This window comes from Pongo abelii, chromosome 13 (assembly GCF_028885655.2).
Source record: "Pongo abelii isolate AG06213 chromosome 13, NHGRI_mPonAbe1-v2.0_pri, whole genome shotgun sequence".
Classification (NCBI taxonomy): Eukaryota; Metazoa; Chordata; class Mammalia; order Primates; family Hominidae; genus Pongo; species Pongo abelii.
This window is the reverse complement of record NC_071998.2, coordinates 119,763,324-119,787,339: the sequence shown is the minus strand read 5'-3', so window position 1 is coordinate 119,787,339 and position 24,016 is coordinate 119,763,324. Positions and strand designations below refer to the sequence as shown.

The following is a 24,016-nucleotide window of genomic DNA, read 5'->3' as shown; positions in this document are numbered from 1 at the left end:
CAGGTGTGAGCCACCGCGCCCGGCTGATCACTTTTAGTAATAGAGGCAAGAAAAAAGCCTAGACCTTCTTTCTCCCAAAGCTGATCTTATATTCCAGGAGTTGTAAGATATCAAACAAGAACCCCACATGCATACAGCAGCTTTTGGTCTTCATTTCCGTATCTTCCTCAAACTTCCACCTCCAGGGGCTGTTCCCCTTCTGTCCATGAAGGACAGGGTTGAGTTAGGGCCTCTCAGGGCCACAGGAAGCCACTGGAGAGTGGAAAGGGGCAGACACAAGAATGAAAGCAGAAAAGACAGCTACTGTTTCAGGTGCTGAGAGAACCTGGGCAGGCCACCTCTCTGGGACCTTCCATCTCTAGGATTTAGCAATGGGGCTGGAAGTGGCATTATGCTTTCCAGAGGGGATTATTACCCCTAGCAACCCATGTCAACAGGAAAATTTTTCATAGCAGCATCTCTGTGATGTGTACTTTGAAAACTACCAAGGAGGCCAGGCACAGTGGCTCATGCCTGTAATACCGGCACTTTGGGAGGCTGAGGCGAGCAGATCACTTGAGATCAGGAGTTCAAGACCAGCCTGGCAAACATGGTGAAACTCCAACTCTATTAAAAATACAAAAACTAGCTGGTGTGGTGGTGCATGCCTGAGTCCCAGCTAACTCAGAGGCTGAGGCAGGAGAATACTTGAACCTGGGATGTGGAGGTTGCAGTGAGCCGAGATCATGCCACTGAACTCTAGCCTGGGCAACGAACAAGACTCCGTCTCAAAAAAACAAAAACAAAACTACCAAGGCTTTTTATTTTTTGAAAAGGCATTTTTGGGCTGGGCACAGTGGCTCACACCTGTAATCCCAGCACTCTGGGAGGCCAAGGAGGGCGGATCACGAGGTCAAGAGTTCGAGACCAGCCTGGCCAATATGGTGAAACCCCGTCTCTATTAAAAATACAAAAATTAGCCAGGCGGGGTGGTGCACGCCTGTAGTCCCAGCTACTCGGGAGGCTGAGGCAGGAGAATCGCTTGTACCTAGGAGGTGGAGGTTGCAATGAGCTGAGATTGCACCATTGCACTCCAGACTGGATGACAGAGCAAGACTCTGTCTCAAAAAAAAAAAAAAAAAAAAAAAAGGCATTTTTGGCTGTGTGTGGTGGTGGCTCACACCTGTAATCCCAGCACTTTGGGAGGCTGAGGTGGGCGGGTTACTTGAGGTCAGGAGTTTTGAGACCAGCCTGGCCAACATAGCAAAACCCCGTCTCTACTAAAAATACAAAAATTAGCCAGGTGTGGTGGTGCGTGCCTGTAATCCCAGCTACTCGGGAGGCTGAGTCAGGAGAATCGCTTGTACCCAGGAGGTGGAGGTTGCAATGAGCTGAGATTGCGCCACTGCACTCCAGCCTGGGTGACAAAACGAGACTCTTTCTCAAAAAGTAAATAAATAAATAAAAATAAAGCATTAAACCTTGCCATACCTCAGAGGCAATCACTGTTTACCACTACTTGCATATTCTCCTAGAAAACGTTCTGTAGATATAAACATATTCTCCCAGAAAACGTTCTGCACATACAAACATATGCGTTTACACATGGACACAGACGCCCCTTTTCTGCACAAATAGGGCCGGCCAAATGTTATACGTTGTGCATCTCCATGCTTCATTACCATGCATAAATATCTGTCTCAATCTTTTTGTTTTTGAGACAGGGTCCTCTTCTGTAACCCAGGCTGCAGTGCAGTGGCATAATCACAGCTTACTGAAATCTCAACCTCCCCTCCAAGTAACTAGGACTACAAGTGCGTACCACTGCACCCAGCTGATTTTTTATCTTTTGTAGGGGCAGGGTCTCGTCGTGTTGCCCAGGCTGGTCTTGAACTCCTGGGCTCAAGTGATCCTCCTGCCTTGGCCTCCCTAAGTGCTGGGATCACAGGTATAAGCCATGGCAATCAGCCTCTACCTCAGTCTCTGCAAGGCTGCATGGTATTCCATTGTATGGATGTATCATATTTCTCTTTTGTTTTGTTTTGTTTGAGACGGGGTCTCACTGTGTGACACAGGCTATGCAGTGGCATGATCATGGCTCACTGCAGCCTTAACCTCCCTGGCTCAAGCGATCCTCCCACCTCAGCCTTCTGAGTAGCTGGAACTACAAGCGCATGCCACCACGCCCAACTAGTTTTTTATTTTTTGTAGAGATAGGATCTCACTATGTTGCCCAGGCTGATCTCAAACTCCTGGGCCCAAGCGATTCTCCCTCCTGGGCCTCCTAAAAGTGTTGGGATTACAGGTGTGAGCCCACCACGCTGAGCCAGATGTATTATAATTTAACCAACACTCTGCTGATGGACATTTAGGTTGCTTCCAATTTCTCTGTTACAAACAATGCTATAGCAAAAAATCTATAAAAAGTCCCTGTACTTGTAATCCCAGCACTTTGGGAGGCTGAGGTGGGCGGATCATGAGGTCAGGAGATCGAGACCATCCTGGCTAACACGGTGAAACCCCATCTCTACCATAAAAAATTAGCCGGGCGTGGTGGCGGGCACCCATAGTCCCAGCTACTTGGGAGGCTGAGGCAGAAGAATGGTGTGAATCCGGGAGGCGGAGCTTGCAATGGGCCGAGATTGCACCACTGCACTCCAGCCTGGGTGACAGAGCGAGACTCCGTCTCAAAAAAAAAAAAAAAATCCCTCTACTCTTCTATGATGTTTTTAGGACAACTTCCTAGACGAAAAATTACAGAATCAATGTTTAGACAAGTGCTACCAAACTGACTCCAGAACAGTTGAATCAGGTTCACAGTCCTATAAAAAACGTTTTAAAAGATTCGGGCCAGGTGCAGTGCCTCACACCTGTAATCCCAGACTTTGGGAGGCTGAGGTGAGCCGATCGCCTGAGGTCGGGAGTTCGAGACCAGCCTGACCAACATGGACAAACCCCATCTCTACTAAAAATACAAAACTAGCCGGGATGGTGGTGCATGCCTGTAATCCTAGCTACTCAGGAGGCTGAGGCAGGAGAATAGCTTGACCCAGGAGGCGGAGGTTGTGGTGAGCCGAGATCGCGCCACTGCACTCCAGCCTGGGCAACAAGAGCGAAACTCCATTTTGAAAAAAAAAAAAAAAAAAAAAGATTCATTGATATTTCATATGCTTGCTGGCAGGAGATAGTTGTCATTTTTTAAACTTTTTCCATTCAAGAAAAAAGCTCATTGTTTTTGTTTTAAAAAAATATATACTGCGGCTTTTAATTTACATTTCACTGATTATTAGTGAAGTATATGTAGTAAAAAATATAAGGCAGCATCCTAATTTCAATCCTTGTAATTTATTGTACTGGTCAGAGCAGTTTCCATTTAATCCTAAGAAGGCCCCATACTCCCTTTGTCTCTAAGGGAAAGGAGTCTCCTTTGTCTGGTAAATCAAGGAGTCAGTTTTGACATAGTTTTATGAGGTATGACTATAAACTTCAAGGAGTTACTTTTGTTTTTCATTTCTATTTTTTTTTTTCTTTTCACTGCTGGTATGAAAGATTTCTAATGTAATAAACTATAAGAAAAATAGGCTGGCTGCGGTGGCTGACGTCTGTAATCCCAACACTTTGGGAGGCCAAGGCGGGCGGATCACCTGAGGTCAGGAGTTCGAGACCAGCCTGGCCAACACGGTGAAACCCCATCTCTACTAAAAATAAAAAAAATCAGACAGAAGTGGTGGCGGGCGCCTGTAGTCCCAGCTACTAGGGAGGCTGAAGCAGGAGAATCACTTGCACCTGGGAGGCAGAGGTTGCAGTGAGCCAAGATCATGCCACTGCACTCCAGCCTGGGCAACAGAGCAAGGCTCTGTCTCAAAAATAAAAGAAAGAAAAGAAAAGAAAAGAAAATACATGTGATGTGGCTCCTCACAAGCAAAGCAGAGAGGCTAAGAGTACTGCCTCTAGAATGAATCTTAACTCCAGCTCTGCTACCTTCTCTGTAACTCTGGGAAAATCACTTCTCTCTGAGGCCTAGTTCCTCATCTCTGCCTTTGGACAGCAGGACTTCCCACACAGCAGTATCATGAGAACTCAAGAAGATTCACACAGTTTCAGGGTTTAGCAAGGCCCTCAGTAAGTGGGGTCTGTTAGGACATTCCAGTAGCTATAGCTGACCCTGAATCATACCGAGGCTGAGGCCTGCTAGGATCTGAGCAGTCCGAGAAGAAAAGCCTGGGCAAGGGTGAGCCTACCTCCCACTTGCATCCCACGGGCCGGGCAGATGATTTTCCAGGGGGCATCCAAGGTACCTTGGTTTTCACCCGGACACTCCGCCGCACATTCACAGTGTCCCCTTTCATTCCTCGCTTGTGAGATTTCTGTGGAAAGGGACAAACCCAGGGTCACTTCCACACCCAGCTGGCCATGGTGCCACGCTAGTGACATCCCTCTCCGACTGGCAGAGTGCCTCTTCTGACTAATGTTACTGCTGCTGCTCCTGGATGACAGGCCTGCCTACCTTCTAACCAGGAAACCGGCCTCCGAAAGAGCGTGTTTGTCTCCCAAATCTTTGGAGTCAGAGTGCGAGGAGGCTGGGCTTAGCAGGATCACCCAGATCCACAGCTACTACCTCGCCCCACTGGCATGCTCCTACCTGGCTGCTGGTCGCTGACGGTTTCGGGAGTTTTTTTATGTGGACATGGACAGGGGTGTTCTCATCCACGTGAACATGTAAGGGGGGAGTTGAAGAGCGGTCCTTCATGGTTGGCTTCTGGCAGGTGGGGGAGGACAACACAAAAATGGTTGATCTGTGGATGAGTAAACTGGGCATAAAAACAGAGCTCACAGCCTCTGGGGGCCACCAAAAAGCCTAGCCACCAAGCGAGCAGGACAGCTACCAACTACTGGCATGCAGGCAGGGAGCAAGGCGGGAGTATCATTCAGCAGGCTCCTGCAGAGATCCCAGCAGAAGACCACCAGGGAGATTCTGGTCCACTCAAGAGAGGGTCTGCAAGACCCGCCTGTTCTAGAACAGATCCCAGACGCAGGCACCAGGGTCCTCAGGGCTGGATCTCCTCTAAACCTGCTGGAATGCACAGCTCCTCCTTGGATTTAGTGAAGCACAGCGGAAAGCAGGCGGATCCTTCTACACAGTGATCTCAACTGGGCATGCAGATTGGCATGGGAAACACACAAAATGCTCAGGGTGCAGAATAAATCAGAGAGCAGGCAGATCAAAGACCACGAAAACAGAAAGCTGGAGGAAATCCTAAGGATGAGAAGGTTGTCTAGATTCTAAAGAAAACATGAGCAAGGCAGAACCGCAGCTACAAACCCCTCAACCACCACCAGCTCTTATCCTTCCCCTCATTCTTTAAACTTTTTTTTTTCTATTCTTTTTCTTTTCCTTTCTTTATTTTAAAAATCTCAAGATTTTAGGATTTGGCTGGAAGAATAAGTCTAAGACAATTTCCTCACACCCGGCAACCTTACCACAGGCAAACATGATCATAATTAAAAATCAGCAGGGTATGCATAACAGCACCTAGCAGAGCAACTGGGCGGCGATGGTGCCAGCAGGGTAAGGCACCTCCTAGAAAAGGTGTGCATAAGCATTTTTAGCAGGGTGACCAAAGAGGGCTGCTACATGAGTGCATCACCTACCGTCACAGTTACACTGGGTGCGCCACAAGGTGCTCTCAAGACCTTTTTCTGCGTGAGACTCGTTACTCCGTTCTTCCCACACGATGGAAACCTGCACCCAGGCACAAGAACCAGATTGTAAGCAGAAAACTAAGGCTCTCTTATATTTTAGATCTCATGAAATTACACACTGACTACGATAGCTAACATCTTCATGGCTAGGAAAACCAGCCTGGAATTCCTTGACTCCCCTGAGATGAGTACCAGATGTGCATGGTGTGTCCAGCAGTGGGATGGAAATAGGGTGACAGGCATTTGCAGGCTGGACTTTTAACATATCATCACATGTATTATGACCCTTGCTGAAAAGCCCAGCTGACATCCTGTCAGATGACAAAAAGCAAGCAGCACATGAACAGCAGCCAAGGTGCTGGTTTGGCCAAGGGTAGAAGCACCCAGGACAGCGCCTGGAGCAGAGGTGGCCCTGGAGAAAGGTGCAGTGAGTGAATGACAAAAATAGAGCATTAGTGACCACAAGCCATGTCTCATGCCTGTAATCCCAACACTTTTGGAGGCCAAGGCAGGCAGATTGCTTGAGCCCAGAAGTTTGAGACCAGCCTGGGCAACATGGCAAGACCCCATCTCTACAAAACATACAAAAATTAGCTGGGTGTGGTGGCGTGTGTCTGTAGTCCCAGCTACTTGGGAGGCTGAGGTGGGAGAATCACTTAAGCCTGGGAGGTGGAGGCTGCAGTGAGCAGTAACCACGCCACTGCACTCCAGCCTAGGTGGCAGAGGGAGACTCCGTTTCAAAACAACAACAAAAAAGAAAAAAAAAATTTTTTTCAAAGAGCATTAGGCTCAGGCACGAGAAGTCACTGTGACGCACACTCATCAAATTAAGTCTCAAATATTCCCCTAAGAGAATAAAAAAGTATCTATTTCCCAAAATATTCCACTTGCTATCCTTTAAGCTCTTAAGCAGCAGAGGATTTTTTTTTTAATGCCATGTGTAATTCACCTTGCTTACACATATACTGTACAGCCCCATCACCAGATCTGCAAAGATAGCCAAATTAAAAAAAAAAAAAAAAAAAGAGAGAGAGCAAAAGTTTAAAAGTTTAATTTGCTCCAAAACCTTTCAGCAGTATATCCAAGAACTCCAGGATGGGAAGGGCCTTGGAATAACCATCTGATCCATCTCGTTGCCTTTTTTTTTTTTTTTTGAGATGGAGTCTCACTCTGTCGCCCAGGCTGGAGTGCAGTGGCCCAATCTTGGCTCACTGCAACCTCTGCCTCCTGGGTTCAAGCAATTCTCCAATTCTCCTGCCCCAGCCTCCTGAGTAGCTGGGATTACAGGCGTGTGCCGCCATGCCCAGCTAATTTTTTATGTTTCTAGTAAAGACGGGGTTTCACCATGTTGGTCAGGCTGGTCTCAAACTCCTGACCTCAGGTGATCCACCCACCTTGGCCTCTCAATGTGGTAGGATTGCACAGGCATGAGCCACCGCGCCTGGCCCCCCAAAGTAGGGGGAGATCAGAGAGGCTGAGCGACCAGGGGGTGGCGGGGAGGGTGGGGCAGAGACAGGGAGGTCCCAAATTATCATCTTGCCCTCTTTACAAACACTTGGGGAAAATAATGCAACTTCAAAATGCAAGGAAAAAAATACTTGAGCACTTTGGTATGCGTTTTGCTGTATGTGTATTACATCGTGATTTTAAAAAGAAGGGAAAAAAAAAAAAAAATATATATATATATATATATATATATATTGAGCTCTACGGATCCTTTAGCCAAGGAATACCAAAACTGAGAAGACAGGCTTTTTTCCCTAATCATTTAGAACATTGTTCACGTAAAGCCAATAGCTTTGGGAAATCTCTCAGTGGGTTTCTTGTCAAACCACCTGGATTCCATTATCTTGCTAACTGCCACATCCACCTCCTACAGGTTATTTATTTACATCTCGACTCCCTTCGAAAAGGCTCTGAACCTAGTACTCTACTATATAAAGACAACAAGAGTGACCCTGTTTGCTTCCAGGAAGCTGTGACATCTGGGGAGGGAAGGAGCGAGGGAGGTAGAGCTAGGATTGTGTATACATTTCGTTCCCCCTTCCCTTTAAAAACGATTTTTAAATGTTTTGGTCCAGACTTTCAGCAAACACAATGAGGAAGCTGGAAGCCTCAGGCGAGCCTGCCCTGGGGACCCCTGGCCACCTTTCCCTGCCCTCCGGCGCAGGCGCCTCCCACATCTGCAATACCTGGGGGAGCCGCCTGAGGATGAGGCAGACATGGCTAGGCATCAAAGCCGCAAAGGTGGGCAATTGGGTCAGCAGGCTCTGCTCAGGGGGACCCAGAGGGGCGGGCTTGTCAAAGAGCCTCTCAAGGGGCCCGGCATCAAACGTCCTCTCTGAGGGGAGAAGGGTGGAAGCTTTGGGGTTTGCAGTTGGATGAAAACTTGGGAGGCGCTCCTCTACTGTCCAAGTCGCACAGCAACTGTCCTGCCAAAGTAGGGGGAGATAGGAGAGGCTGAGCGACCTGGGGGCAGAGGAGAGAAAGGGGAGGGGACGGGGCAGAACAGCGAGGGAAAGGACCACCGCGCCCGGGCCCCACGCGGAGGACTGCCGGTGGCTACCGGGGGAAACCTGAGGCGCCGGCGGACGTGCGGAGAGGGCGGGTGAGAACCGCTCGGCCCCAAGCGGGCCCCAGAGGGCCGGAACCGCGCAGGGAGCCGCGGGGATGCTGGGGCGGGGCCGCACAACTGTCTCCTAGGAGAAGGGGCGTTCCCGGAAGAACAGGTGCCCGAGAGGACCAATAGTGTTTGAAGGAGATAGGTGCGGAGGTTGCATGGGCCCCGGGTGCCCCGCCGCGAGGGAAAACTGAACAACCGAGTTCTCAGCAGGATAGACGCCGGGCTGGGAGGGGGCGGGCGGGACCCCCCCGGACGAGGGCCCTGGCGACCCGGAGACGGTGCCCGGGGGACAGCGCTGCCTACGGAGGGCGGGCAAGTGACTGCCGTGTGGATGCCCGCGGAGAGGACGAGGCGGTCGGGGCGATGCCGCCGGCGGGCAGCAAAGCGAGGGAGAGCCTCTGTCGGCGGAGAGAAGGGACGGCCACCCACCAGCAGGCAGGAGAGTACCGGTTTCTGCCCATGGAGAGAAAGGCGAAGCCCTGCCTGCGGGCGGCAGAGGAGGGGCGGAGCCCCGTGGTAGCCAGGAGAGGAAGGAGGCGGCCGACCGCCCGTTAGCGGGAGGAGAGGCCCGGCGCTGGTGGGCGGGGCGGGGGCCCAGGTTCTGACAGGAGGGGGACGAGCGCGACGCGGCGGGGAACGCAGGACTCGACGGCGCCGCGGGGTCGACCGCGCCGGGAGTGCGAAGGCGACGTCTCGCCCGCGGTGCCCCGGAGGGCGATGGATCCCGCCTGCCGGCGGCCTCTCACCAGGAGCGACACGGCTGTGCCCAGAAACGCCGCCTTATGAAGTCGTTGAAGTCGGAGGCCAGGGTCGTGCCATGGAGACGCCGCGGCGGATGCAGTCTGGCTCTGGCGGCGGCTCCTCCCCGCTTCCGCCTCCTTTTCCGACACCCGGTCGGCAGCTCGCCCATTGGCCAGTTCAAACCCCCCCGGGAGCCGCTTGGGTTTCGCCATCGAGGCCCAGCCCCTAGCGTCACAGAGATGCCCCGCCCCGCCAGAAGCACCGCCCACTTCCGGGCCACGCGTCCCGTCACCAAGGAGACGTGCGACGCGTCCAGCGAGCCTGGCCGGGTCTCGCCCCCCATTCAAGGGCTTTCCCGCTCGGCCCTGTTTCCCCTGCCTTGGGTCCTCCCGGATTCCCCTCACTCAAAGGAGCGTACGGTTCCGACGCGCTCCCCTCGGTACCCACCAGGAAACTAGGCTCACAGAGGACCCATGGAACAAGTTATTGGGAGCTGCACACTGCCTCGGAAAATCCAGCCCTGCCCCTAGTCCACTGTTAGTGCAGAGATGGAGCTGGCTTCTGCGCATTCCCCGGCCACTCTCCCCTGCCCACATAGCCTCTGTCTCGGCCCCAACAGGAGAAAGGGTCGGCATTCCCCTTGCTCTTCACTACCCTCCTGCACATTTTTTTTTTTTTTTTTTTTTGAGACGGAGTCTTGCCCTGTCGCCCAGGCTGGAGTGCAGTGGCGCGATCTCGGCTCAGTGCAAGCTCCGCCTCCCGGGTTCACGCCATTCTCCTGCCTCAGCCTCCCGAGCAGCTGGGACTACAGGCGCCCGCCACCACGCCCGGCTAATTTTTTTTTTTTTTGTATTTTTAGTAGAGACAGAGTTTCACCGTGTTGGGCAGGATAGTCTCGATCTCCTGACCTCATGATCCGCCCGCCCCGGCCTCCCAAAGTGCTTGTATTACCGGCGTGACCCTCCGCTCCCGGTCTACCACCCTCCTGCACTCTCTATGCCGCTCTGTGTACAGACCTATTCTGATGAGGTCCTTGCTGGTCCGCCATCTTCTCAATTATGCTTCGCTGTCAGCCAGTCAGGGGAGGTCTGTCACGTGGCTCATAATGCCGCCCTGGAATCTGGGAGACCTGAACAACCTCCGGGCCAACTGGGCCACAGTCCCTTGACCTTTCTCCAGTGACCCCGCAGCACCTTAGCCACACAGCTCCAGGGTCACACAAGTGTTTCACCTGCAATCCTAAAGTCAGATTCGCAAACAAAACCTGCTTTTCCGCCTCGCTTTCACAGTACACTGCATACTGAATTTGTTCTGTAATGTCAGGGAGCTCCCCGATCCTTGATCCATTCATTGTCTCTCTTGAATAATTGATAGATTTCCTAATCCTCATTGTAACCCAACCATTTAAGATTCTGCGGTGGCTCACGCCTGTAATCCCCGCACTTTGGGAGGCTGAGGCAGGCGGATCACCTAAGGTCAGAAGTTCAAGACCAGACTGCCCAACATAGCGAAACCCCGTCTCTACTAAAAATACAAAAATTAACCGGGCATGGTGGTGTGTGCCTGTAATCCCAGCTACTAGGGAGGAGGAGGCAGGGAGAATTGCTTGAACCTGGAAGGCGGAGGTTGCAGTGAGCCAAAATCACCACTACACTTCAGCCTGGGTGACAGAGTAAGACTCTGTCTCAAAACAAAACAAACAAACAAACAAAGTATATACAGGTTCAAGGAAAAGAGGACAGGAAAAGGAGGTCCCAGTCCTCCTGGGGCGGGCAGGAGATGGTTCCCAGAGGTGATGGTATTGGAGCTGAACCATGAAAGGTGAGTGGAAGTTTGCCAAACAAGCAGCAAAGGGAATTCTAAGCAGAGAGCAGTAGGTACACAGGTACCACATGCAGGTACAAGAGAATACGGCATATTCTATGAAGCATCATCACTGCAGTCCCTTGAAGTGTTACAGGGCCAGTGATGAGAGAAATCCTGCCAAAGTCAGCAGGACCAGACAATGCAGCGTCTGATAGGCCAGCCTAAGGTGTTGGACTTCATCCCTCAGAAGCCTGGAAAGCCATGAAGGGGTTTTCAGTATTTCACTCTAGGCCAGGCGCTGTGGCTCACACCTGTAATCCCAGCACTTTGAGAGGCTGAGGCAGGTTGATCACTTGAGGTCAGGAATTTGAGAACGGCCTGGCCAACGTGGTGAAACCCCGTCTCTACTAAAAATACAAAAATTAGCTGGGCGTGGCAGCCGGCGCCTATAGTCCCAGCTACTCAGGAGGCTGAGGCAGGAGAATCAATTAAACCCAGGAGGTAGAGGTTACAGTGAGCCAAGATTGCACCACTGCACTCCAGCCTGGGCAACAGAGCGCGACTCCATCTCAAAAAAAAAAAAAAAAAAAGGTGGCCAAGCGCAAAGTGGCTCACGCCTGTAATACCAGCACTTTGAGAGGTCAAGGCAGGCAGATCACCTGAGGTCAGGAGTTCCAGACCAGCCTGGCCAACAATGTGGAAACCTCATCTCTACTAAAAATACAAAAATTATCCAGGCGTGGTGGTGCATGCCTGTAATCCCAGCTACTCAGGAGGCTGAGGCACGAAAATTGCATGAACCTGGAAGGCAGAGGTTGCTGTGAGCCAAGATTGCAACACTGCACTCCACCCTGGAGGATAGAGTGAGACTCCATCTCCAAAAATGCGGAGCATGGATTGGAAAGACAAGAAAGCATGTAGAGAGAGGAGGCCTTTGCAATATTAACTGTAAACAAAATTCGGGGGTGGGGGGTGGCAGGCGTGGTGGCTCATGCTTGTAATCCCAGCACTTTGGGAGACTGAGGTGGGAGGATTACCTGAGCTCAGGAGTTTGAGACCAGCCTGAGCAACATGGGGAGGCCCCATCTCTTAAAAAAAAAAAAAAAAAGGGTGGGGGGCTGGGCACGGTGTCTTACGTCTGTAATCCCAGCACTTCGGGAGGCCGAGGCAGGCGGATGACTTGAGGTCAGGAGTTCCAGACCAGCCTGGCCAACAGGCAAAACCCCATCTCTACTAAAAATACAAAAAAATTAGCCAGGCGTGGTGGCGGGCACCTGTAATCCCAGCTACTCGGGAGGCTGAGACAGGAGAATTGTGCGAACCCAGAAGGCAGAGGTTGCAGTGAGCAGGGATCCCGCCACTGCACTCCAGCCTGGACGACAGAGTGAGACTCCGTCTCAAAAAAAAAAAAAAAAAAAAAAAATCACCAGGCATGGTGGCTCATGCCTGTAATCTCAGCACTTTTGGAGGCTGAGGTGCGAGGATTGCTTGAAACCTGGAGTTTGAAACCAGCCTGGGCGACATAGGGGACACCATCTCTACAAAACATTTTTAAAAATTAGTCGGGCGTGGTGGCACATGCCTGTAGTTCCAGCTACTTGGGAGGCTGAGGTGGGAGGGTCGCTTGAGCCTGGGAGTTCGAGACTGCAGTGAGCCATGATTGTGCCACTGTACTCAAGCCTGGGTGAAATAGTGAGACTCTATCTCAGAAAATAAACATAAATAAATAAACATAAATAAATATACACATTTTTATACATACATATTATATATAATATACCCAGGCTAGAGTGCAGTGGCATGATTACAGCTCACCGCAGCCTCAAGCTCCTGAGCTCCAACGATCCTCCCTCCTCAGCCTCTTGTGTAGCTAAGACTGCTGGTGCGGGTCACCAAGCCCGGCTAATTTTTTTTTTTTTTTTTTTTTGAGACAGTCTCACTATGTTTCCCAGGCTGGTCTGGAATTCCTGGTCTCAAGTGATTCTCCCACCTCCGAAGGAGGTGCATCAGTCTCCTGAGTAGCTGGGAATACAAGCACAAGCCACTGCACCTGGTTGTAATATAAACTTGTATGAGGTTGCTCTATCACTGCCTGCTGGGCACCCCAGTGTCCCCACTGGACCGTGGATTCCTTGTGGATTAGGGTGATATCACAGTCATTTCTTTATCTCCAGTAGCCAAACCAACCTGTACACGGTAGACAATCAACAAAAGAAATGTTGAATGAATGTATGGATTAATAATACTATTAATAACGCCACCTAGTGCATTAAGTGGGAGGGAGGTAGTATTCACGGGAAGGAAGGCAGCATTCCACAGAATGCGCTGGGTACCCCTTGTAGAGCTCACCCCCTCCCTGCAGGAGAGGACGTTAGCCAAACAGCATCCCAGCTCCCAATCCTCCTGCGAGCCATCAGTCAGGAACAGCTTCAGCCTCTTGGAGGTGAGCACGGAGCAGTCGGGGATGGTGGACACAGGTCGGGGGAGCCCAGGCTGGGCCCTGCTTCCCTGGGTCAGCTGGAGTAAATATCGCTATCAATGGTTCCCAAACCAGAGTCACAGGCTTGTTAAAACACAGATTACAGGAACTAATTCTCTAAAAGTTCCTGATTCAATAGGTTTGAGATGGGGCCAGAAAATTTGCATTTCTTTGTTGTTGTTGTTGTTTTTGAGACAGAGTTTTGCGCTTGTTGACCAGGCTGGAGGGCTGTGGCATTGATCTCGGCTCACTGCAATCTCCGCACCTCCGGGTTCAATCGATTCTCTTGCCTCAGCCTCCTGAGTAGCTGGGATTACAGGCGCCTGCCACCACGCCTGGCTAATTTTTTGTATTTTTAGAAGAGACGAGGTTTCATCATATTGGCCAGGCTGGTTTCGAACTCCTGACCTCAGGTGATCCACCCGCCTCGGCATCCCAAAGCCCAGGGATTACAAGAGTGAGCCACTGTGCTCGGCCAAAAATTTGCATTTCTAATAAATGTCCAGGTGATGCTGGTGCTACTGGCCAAGGATCACATTTGGAGAACCACAGAAGTATTTACCAGACCCACAGGCCACCCCAAAGCTCAGAGGCTATGAGTCTGTCTGATCTCTGCATCCTCCACCTCCCCGGTCCCCATGGAGCGTTGAGAGGAACTCCTGCTCTGGCCAAAATGGAGTTGATGGTTTACACAGAAACATCCAGGAGTATGTGTGTTTCAGAAAATAAGTGCAACCTGAGAAATTCCCTTGCCCCAAACACACAAACCACCCCAAACCAGAAACAGTGTTCATCCTCCACTTGTCTCTAGAGTGTCCACTTCAGGAGTGCCAGCGCTGGGCCTGGCCCAGGATCTCCAGCTCCTGCAACTGTGGGAACCCTCCAGGTCAAGTTCAGATGCTCCCTCCTCCCTGAGGCCTGCTGTGGCTCCTGCTTCTCAGGATGCACTGATGGCTCCCTCCTGGGTATGGGTCCCAATATCCCTGCTGTGAGCACTCGTGTGTGTATGGAAATCTTGTGCCACCTCCTACTGGGTGCTCTCTTAAGGCAAGGGCCACTTCTTCATGTCCCACAGAATCTAGCACAAAATAGATGCTCTGAGAGTTTCACTTTAAAAGTCCAGTGAAGGATCAAATAAACTTTAAAGACTTCTTTTGGGGGCCCAGGCACAGTGTGGCTCATGCCTGTAATCCTAGCACTTTGGGAGACTGAGGCGGGCTTGAGCCCAGGAGTTCAAGACCAGCCTGGGCACCATTGTGTGTCTACAAAAAAATACAAAACTTAAAGCCAGGCCCCATGGCTCACGCCTGTAATCTCAGCACTTTGGGAGGCCGAGGGGGGCAAATCACGAAGTCAGGAGATCGAGACCATCCTGGCTAACACGGTGAAACCCCGTCTCTACTAAAAATACAAAAAAATTAGCCAGGCGTGGTGGTGGGCACCTGTAGTCCCAGCTACTCAGGAGACTAAGGCAAGAGAATGGTGTGAACCTGGGAGGCGGAGCTTGCAACGAGCCAAGATTGCACCACTGCACTTCAGCCTGGCGACAGAGCGAGACTCCGTCTCAAAAAAAAAAAAAAAAATACAAAACTTCGCTAGACGTGGCGACACTAACCTGTAGTCCCAGCTATTTGGGAGGCTGAGGTAGGAGGATCACCTGAGCCTGGGGAGGTTGAGGCTGCAGTGAGTAGTGATCGTGCCACTGTGCTCCAGCCTGGGTAACAGAATGAGACCTCATCTCAAAAAAAAAAAAAAAAAAAAAAACTTCTAAAAACTTTTAGACTTTTGGGTCTAAAAGTAATATTAAAAATTTGAGAGCAACCTAAATATGCATCAACAGAGGAATCAATTAACATAGTACATCTATGTTATCTGTATGCCAGTTTAAAAGCATTAGTTACACCCATAAGTAATAATAGAAGATCCTCAAGACATACCATCTGATCCTACGTATGCTAAAACATAAACTGTAGGAGCCGGGCATGGTGACTCACGCCTGTAATCCCAATACTTTGGGAGGCCTAGGTGGGAGGATCACTTGAGGCCAGAAGTTTGAGACCAGCCTGGCCAACATGGTGAAACTCTGTCTCTACTAGAAATACAAAAATTAGCCAGGTGTGGTGGCACACACCTGTGGTCTCAGCTACGGGGGAGGCTGAAGCATGAGAATTGCTTGAACACGGGAGGTAGAGGTTGCAGTGATCCAAGATCACCACTGCACTCTAGCCTGGGCAAAAGAGGAACACTGTTTCAAACAAAAAAAAAAGACAGGAGATCTTGCCAAAAGGGTTAGGCCAGTTTATACCCAACCAACAGTTTTTTTTTTTTTCCAGATGTTAACTGCTGTTTTATTATTTTTATTATTATTATTATTTATTAATTAGAGATGGGGTCTTGCTATGTTGCCCAGGCTGGTCGCGAACTCCTGAGCTCAAGCGATCCTCCTGCTTCAGTCTCCCAAAGTTCTGGGATTACAGGCATGAACCACTGCGCTGGCCTATTAACTGCTGTTGAGCTTTTAATGTGCACCTTACAGACTTTTCAAGGCAAATGAAAATATTTTGCACTTAAATCAACTCATATTACACTTATTATCCAACAACCTTTTTCTCTGATTTAACATGGCACAGGTACAGCTGTCTTTCTGTGTTGGAGCCCCAACCAACAGTTTCTGAGAATGCATAAACTCACCCAGTATTTACTGTGTTATAAACAACAGGAGGGATTTTGCCAGTCTTTCAAGCAATGAATATGCCCTCTGCTAGACAAACTATCCCTGCATGCAGAAAACTGAAAGTCTCTCAATTCTCTTTAAGAGATTAGTTTCTTTGTTTTGTTTTGTTTGAGACAGGGTCTCGCTTTTTCACCCAAGGTAGATAGGAGAATTGCTAGAACCTGGGAGGCAGAGGTTACAATGAGCTGAGATGGCACCACTGTACCCCAGCCTGGGTGACAGAGCAAGACTCTGTCTCAGAAAGAAAAAAAACAAAATGGAAATGTATTGTCTGGCAGTTCTGGAGGCTGAAGTTCAAGATCAAGGTGTCTGCAGGGCTGTGCTCCTTCTGAAGGTGCCAGGGAAGGATATATTCCCAACCTTGTTCTAACTTCTAGTGGTTCCTTGGCAGCATAACTCCAACCTCCATCTGGTATTCTGTGTGTGTGCCTGTGTCCAAATTTCCCCTTTTTGTAAGGACATCAGATATACTGGATTAGGGACCCACTCTACAGTAGGGCCCCATCTTAATGGATTACATTTACGATGACCCTATATCCAAATGAGCGGCCAGGCGCAGTGGCTCATGCCTGTAATCCCAGCACTTTGGGAGGCGGAGGTGGGCAGATCATGAGGTCAGGAGTTCAAGACCAGCCTGGCCAACATGGCGAAACCCCGTCTCTACTAAAAATACAAAAATTAGCCGGGCATGGTGGCATGCACCTGTAGTCCCAGCTACTCGGGGAGGCTGAGGCAGGAGAATTGCTTGAACCGGGAGGTGGATGTTGCAGTGAGCTGAGATCGTGCCACTGCACTCCAGCCTGGCAATAGAGCTAGACTTTGTCTCAAAAAAACAAAACAAAACAAAGTAAGGTCACATTCTGAGGTACTAGGGGTAAGAACTTCAACACATGAATTCAGGGAGGATGCAATTCAACCCATAACAGAATGTAAAAGTTTGGTTTAAGGATTATAATAAAATAAACACTAACATAGCCAGGACGCAGCTTAAGAAAGAAAAGAGGCTGGGCACAGTGGCTCAGGCCTGTAATCCCAGCACTTTGGGAGGTCAAGGAGGGCAGATCACTTGAATTCAGGAGTTCAAGACCAGCCTGGCAAACATGGCGAAACCCCGTCTCTACTAAAAAAATACAAAAATTAGCTGAGCATGGTGGCACGTGCCTGTAATCCCAGCTACTCAGGAGGATGAGGCAGGAGAATCTCTTGAACTCAGGAGGCGGAGGTTGCAGTGAGCCGAGATGGCACCACTGCACTCCAGCCTGGGTGACAGAGATTCTGTCTCAAAAAAGAAAAAAAAAGGAAAGGAAAGAGATTAAAAAATCATTTCAGGCTGGATGTGGTGGCACACACCTATAATCTTAGCACTTTGGGAGCCAAGGAGGGCAGATCACTTGAGCCCAGGAGTTCAAGACCAGTCTAGGCAGCATACTGAGACTTCGTCTCTACAAAAAAATAAAATAAAAAACTCAGCCGTCACAGTGTGTGCCTGTGGTCCCAGCTACTTGGGAGGCTGAGGCGGGAAGATCACCTGAGACTGGGGAGGTGGAAGCTACAGTGAGTGTGATCAAGCCACTGCACTCCTGCCTGGGCGATAGAATGATACTGTCTCAAAAAGAAAAAAAAAAAAAAGTCCAATTTTTTTTTTTCTTTTTGAGACAGAGTTTCGCTCTTGTTGGCCAGGCTGGAGTGCAATGGCATGTGTGATCTCCGCTCACTGCAACCACCACCTCCCAGATTCAAGCGATTCTCCTGCCTCAGTCTCCCAAGTGGCTGGGATTACAGGCATGTGCCACCACGCTCAGCTAATTTTGTATTTTTAGTACAGACAGGGTTTCTCCATGTTGGTCAGATTGGTCTTGAACTCCCGACCTCAGGTGATCCGCCCACCTTGGCCTCCCAAGGTGCTGGGATTATAGGCATGAGCCACCACGCCCGGCCTAAAAAGGTCCAAACTTTATATCACCTGCAGCTGTGAATAAAGGTTCTCACTATTAGTAGCCATCAAGAATTTCTTAAGAGACTACCATTACAAAGCCTATTTCTCCTGATAAAGTTATCAGAAATTGTGTGTAGCTGTTTCAAACATGAAACCTGACATAAAAAGCTATTTTCATAGAGGCAAGGTCACATTTCACATGTATTTATTTAGCTGCAGTGTCTCGTTCTGTCACCTAGCCTGGAGTGCAGTGCTGTGATCATAGCCCATTGCAGCCTTGAACTCCTGGGTTAAAATGATCCTCCCACCTCAGCCTCCCAAGTAGCTGGGACTACAGGTGCACACTACCACACTCGGCTATTTTTAACTTATTTATTTATTTTGAGATGGAGTCTCGCTCTGTCGCCTAGGCTGGAGTGCATTGGCGCAATCTCAGCTCACTGCAACCTCTGCCTCCCAGGTTCAAGGATTCTCCTGCCTCAGCCTCCCAAGTAGCTGGGATTACACGTGCGTGCCAACATGTCTGGCTAATTTTTCTATTTTTAGTAGAGATGGGGTTTCACCATGTTGGCCAGGCTGGTCTCAAACTTCTGACCTCAAGTGATCTGCCCACCTCGGCCTCCCAAAGTGCTGGCATTTCAAGAATGAGCCAGGGCGCCTGGCCCTTGTGCATCCTTCTTGATAAAGAAAGGGAGGTTCCTGGCTGTTATCAGGAGAATGTCAGCTGCTTGCTCTGTGGAGAGGAAAGGAAGACTACAGGCAACCATTCTCTTCTCTTTTTGGATATACATGATCTGTACAAAGTGGTCATCACTAGGCCTCTCTTGTCCAGACAATTTCCCTCTTAAGTTGTCATACATGCTACAAATTTTGTGCTTTCCCTCATCCATTCTAGCTTTAGGCAATAACGTCTTTCATAGTCCTCCACATCAAGGAGTAATCTGTAGGTTTTCTCAATCATGACAAGGGTTTTGTTTGTTCGTTTGAGACTGAGTCTCCCTCTGTCGCTAGGCTGGAGTGCAGTGGCATGATCTCGGCTCACTGCAACCTCCACCTCCCAGGTTCAAGCGATTCTCCTGCCTCAGCCTCCTGACTAGCTGGGACTACAGGCGTGCGCCACCAAGCCTGGCTAATTTTTGTATTTTTAGTAGAGACGGGGTTTCACCGTGTTAGCCAGGATGGTCTGGATCTCTTGACCTCATGGTCTGCCCACCTCGGCCTCCCAAAGTGCTGAGATTACAGATTTGAGCCACTGCGCTCGGCCATGACAAGGGTTTTTCTCCTCTTGTCTCAAACTTTTGTCTCATCATCCTCACTCCAAGATGTCACAACAGCATCAATCATTTTTTGCTGATTATTTACACTAGAAACAGTCAGCTTTCCCAAAGAGCCCGCAAATTGCACTGGATTATAGGCGCGCTCCAGTTTGGCCACCCGAGTGGTGATGAGCTTGGTGCGCTCCTTTTTCGGGCCATCACCTTATATTTCTTCAGCAGATGACAGTTTTTCCAAGTAATTCTGGTAATAAAAATCATCCAGGTAGGGGTCAGTGCTTTGCAGTTACATCATCTGGATTTTAGGGAGCCAATCCTTTTCCCGCTGCAACATGAGATTGGTATATGGATCCTTTCAGAGAAGATCTTGATGACTGTTCCATGACTTCCTCTATCCCCTGCACCATTGAGATTCTGATGCTGATTTCTATTCTGTTGCTGTCTCTGATGCAAGAGTCAACAGTGCTGTGGATGAAAGTGAGTTGCGTCTGGTCTAAACCTTGGGGCCTGAGATCTTAGGTTCTGCAGGTGAAGTCCTGGGCCAGGAGGGTGCTGCTGTGGAGGTGGTGCAGCAGGGGTGGAGCACTAAAGAAGGCACAGAAGCCTGGTGCTGGGGGAAGCATATGCCCAACTGACCCTTGTAGTAACTCGGGATTCATAGCAGCAAGTAGACTACCAACAAATCCAGGGACCCATGCGAATTCGCTGGGAGACATACATCCAGGCTGTAGCGGGACACAGCAGAGCTGGCTTGGAGATGTCCTGTCACTATAGGGAGCAGGATAATGCAGTGGCATTGGGGGCTGAACATGAACAGGCTTTGGACACAGAAAGTGTTGGGTGAGACTGGATACAGCCATCTGCTTAGGTGGGGTGCCTATGGGGACAGCTCTAACAGGAGGACTGCCAATGATAGGTGAAGTTGGCCGCCTTGGTAATGCATGTTCAGAAAGGTCTCGATCATCTTCTGGACGCTGGGGGCCTCTGAGGCAAGGCACACTCATACAGACACTGTATGAGTGAGCAGTAGTCTTTGGATTCCCCTCAGAACTTCAGATCCATCCCAGATACTGGAATTCAGACTTCCTGGTTGGGGTTATAAAACTGGCCTGGTTTGCACTGCCCTCATGATAGCTGGATCTTCTAGTTCATTTTCAATCACCATCTTACTGAGCCTTTCTGCCAGATTCTCCTCATGGTCACCCAACAAGTCCATTTCATCCCTCTCTCCATTGCCTGTTTGTTCAATAACTGCCACTGGTTGCTTTTCTTCCAGTTCAGCCAGGCACTCATGTGCTTCCTGCCAATCATCATCAATTGCACCTGACCCGAATGTATTATCACTGAATTGATCAATTTCCTCATCTTCTTTTCCCAGGCCCTGAAATGCATCTTCAACTTCATTCACAGGACAATCCTCCAAAGACTCTTGGGGAGGGAGGGAGGGAGTGGGGAGAAAAGTAGGGAAGAGAGGGAAGAAGCACGTCCCGGGTTCGGGTCCTCCACCGACTCAGGACCCCTGGCTGCTGCCATACACCCAGTTGCAATTATATTTAAAGACTTAGGCCAGCTGGGCGCGGTGGCTCACACCTGTAATCCCAGCACTTTGGGAGGCTGAGGTGGGAGGATCATCTCAGGTCAGGAGTTCAAGACCAGCCTGGCCAACACGGTGAAACCCTTTCTCTACTAAAAATAAAAAAATTAGCCGGGCGTGGTGGCACACACCTGTAATCCCAGCTACTCCAGAGGCTGAGGCAGGAGAATTGCTTGAATCCAGGAGGCGGAGGTTGCAGTGAGCCGAAATCGCGCCACTGCACTCCAGCCTCCAGCCTGAGTGACAAAGCAAGGCTCTGTCTCAAAAAAAAAAAAAAAAAAAAAAAAGACCTGGGCCAGGCGTGATGGCTCACGCCTATAATCCCAGCACTGTGGGAGGCCAAGGTGGGTATATCGCTTGAGGTCAGAAGTTTGAGACCAGGCTGGGTCAACATGGTGAAACCCCGTCTCTACTAAAAATACCAAAAAAAAAAAAAAAAAAATTAGCCGGCCGTGGTGGCACACGCCTGTATTCCCAGCTACTTGGGAGGCTGAGGTGGGAGGATCGCTTGAACCGGGAGGCAGAGGTTGCAGTGAACCGAAATTGCACCACTGCACTCCAGCCTGGGCGACTGAGCAAGGCTCTATCTCAAAAAAAAAAAAAAAAAAAAAGCTGTCACAGATGCCAGTAGGAGAACAGGTTAGTTGCAAACAGATGGGAAGTATTGAAATTTGTGAAGATGGAGCTGGGGAGCCACCCCCAGGAGCAATGCACACCAGCCTCCTCCTTCCTGGGCCAGCTGCACCTTGGGCATACAGGACCAGAACTCCTCTAGCAGGAGGTCCATGGGTCCCCTGTCCAAGACAAGCAGTGGCGCCCTATGCAGCTGACTGCTTAAGTGGATGTCCAGGGTGTGGACCCCCACCTTGGCCGAGCTAGCTCATCAGAACATGTTCACTTTCCACAGGAACCATGGACATAAAATAGCATCCTGCCCCACACAGGCCACCATAAGCCCTGCCCAGCTGCCCCAAAGAGAGTGGTGATCAACATTTATTGGCTCACTTGCCAATAAATCACACTGAGTGCCCATGGCACACCGCTGCAGAAGAGGCTGAGCCCAGCCTGGCTCTGAGGATGAGTCTGCTTGGCCTGTTGATAACCCCACCTTCTTGTCAGTGATTGTCAACACTTCGTTCAGAAATGGACACGTGACTCTATTTGGGCCAATGTGGAGAGGCTGGCTGGGGTTCTTTCTTCAAAAGCATCTAGAAGTGACTTTTTTTTTTTTTTTGAGACAGAGTCTTGCTCTGTCGCCCAGGCTGGAGTGCAGTGGCACTTTCTGGGCTCACTGCAACCTCCGCCTCCCAAGTTCACGCCATTCTCCCACCTCAGCCTCCTGAGTAGCTGGAACTACAGACGCCCACCACCACATCTAGCTAATTTTGCTTTTGTATTTTTAGTAGAGACGGGGTTTCACTGTGTTAGCCAGGATGGTCTTGATCTCCTGATCTTGTGATCCGCCCGCCTCGGCCTCCCAAAGTGCTGGGATTATAGGCGTGAACCACCACGCCCAGCCTAGAAGTGACTCTTTTTTTTGAGATGGAGTCTCGCTCTGTCACCCAAACTGGAGTGCAGTGATGCAATCTCGGCTCACTGCAACCTCTGCCTCTCAGGTTCAAGTGATTCTCTTGCCTCAGCCTCCTGAGTAGCTGAGATTACAGGTGCCTGCCACCACGCCCAGCTAATTTTGGTATTTTTAGTAGAGATGGGGTTTCCCTATGTTGGCCAGGCTGGTCTCAAACTCTTGACCTCCAGTGATCCATCCACCTCGGCCTCCCAAAGTGCTGGGATTACAGCTTTGCACTCTGTGTTATGTCAGCCTGTACATGGTCTTCTTAAGTCAGTTTGAGTTGGTCCCTTACAGCAAAAAGCATCCTTACTCACAGCTCTGGGATAATCAGAAGACCAGATAATCAAATACCATTCATTGTGCCTTACCTGCATTCTACAAGGTAGTATTGCCCTCACTTGGAGATGGAGAAACGAAGGTTCAGAGAGGCTAAGTAACATGCCCAAGGTCACACATTCCCCACGCCATGTCAGGACTATAGCCCACGTGGGACCCACTTCAGATTCCACGTTCTTTATCCTGGCAACATGCCAGCAAAGGAGGAAGCAAAAGAACTTTAAAAGCAGACAAAGGAGCTCGGGAAACGCTGCAGTTTGGGGCACTCAGCAAAGGGGCCGATAGCCCCTGACTTCAGCAGACAGGGAGCCAGAAGCACTTACAACAATTCGAGTTTACAAGAGAAGGTACTACTTGCTACTTAAAAAGTCAGGGAACAGATTTCTATAAAAGCCATCACCTTGGAGAGGCGCGGTGGCTCACACCAGTAATCCCAGCACTTTAGGAGGCCGAGGTGGGGGGAATTGCTTGAGCTCAGGAGTTCAAGACCAGCCTGGCCAACATGGTGAAACCCAGTCTCTAATAAAAATAGAAAAATTAGCTGGACGTGGTGTCTCATGCCTGTAATCCCAACTACTTGGGAGACTGAGGCAGGAGAATCACTTGAACCCAGGAGGTGGAGGTTGCAGTAAGCTGAGATCCCGCCACTGCACTCCAGCCTGGGCGACAGAGGGAGACTCGTCTCAAAACAAAACAAAACACCAGCCTGGGCCTGGTGGCTCACACCTGTAATCCCAGAACTTTAGGAGGCTGAGGCAGGAGGATTGTTTGAGCTCAGGATTCAAGACCAGCCTGGGTAATATACCAAGATCTGACCTCTACAAAAAATTTAAAAATTAGCCAGGGGTGGTAGCATGGGCCTATAGATCCAGCTACTTGGGAGGCTGAGGCAGGAGGATCAGTTGAGCCCAGGAGGTCAAGGCTGCAATGAGCTGTGGTTGCACCACTGTACTCTGGCGAGTACATCACTGCCTGGGTGACAGAGTAAGACAGAGTGAGACCCTGTCTCAAAAATAAATAAACAAAAATAAAAATGGCCAAGTGCAGTGGCTCATGCCTGTAATTCCAGCAGTTTAGGAGGCCAAGGCAGGAGGATCACTTGAGCTCAGGAGTTTGAGACCAGCCTGCGCAACATAGTGAGAACTGTGTCTCTACCAAAAAAAAAAAAAAAAGAGAGAGTAAAAAAAGTCAGGCCTCACGCATAGCCTACTAAATCAGAACCTTCAGAGAATTGGCAG

The 24,016-nt window shown here is 49.9% G+C and overlaps 1 protein-coding gene and 1 pseudogene across 29 annotated transcripts in view; both read right to left on the bottom strand.

The window, feature by feature from the left end:
• The window catches only part of ODF2 (outer dense fiber of sperm tails 2), a 46,378-nt gene extending 36,104 nt beyond the window's left edge, over positions 1–10,274 (bottom strand). For 3 of the 29 annotated variants that reach the window (XM_054519432.2, XM_054519438.2, XM_054519441.2), the window contains exons 1-4: positions 8,735–8,904; positions 7,875–8,114; positions 5,632–5,722; positions 4,278–4,346 (exon numbers count right to left, since the gene is read on the bottom strand). In XM_054519432.2, the coding sequence (XP_054375407.2) occupies positions 4,278–4,346; positions 5,632–5,722; positions 7,875–7,906 (192 nt within the window). In that variant the 5' untranslated portion in view covers positions 7,907–8,114; positions 8,735–8,904. 29 annotated transcript variants of the gene reach the window in all.
• A 7,760-nt stretch (positions 10,275–18,034) lies between these two features.
• Positions 18,035–20,948, bottom strand: LOC100455427 (protein PAT1 homolog 1-like; annotated as a pseudogene).
• Positions 20,949–24,016: the final 3,068 nt, after the last annotated feature.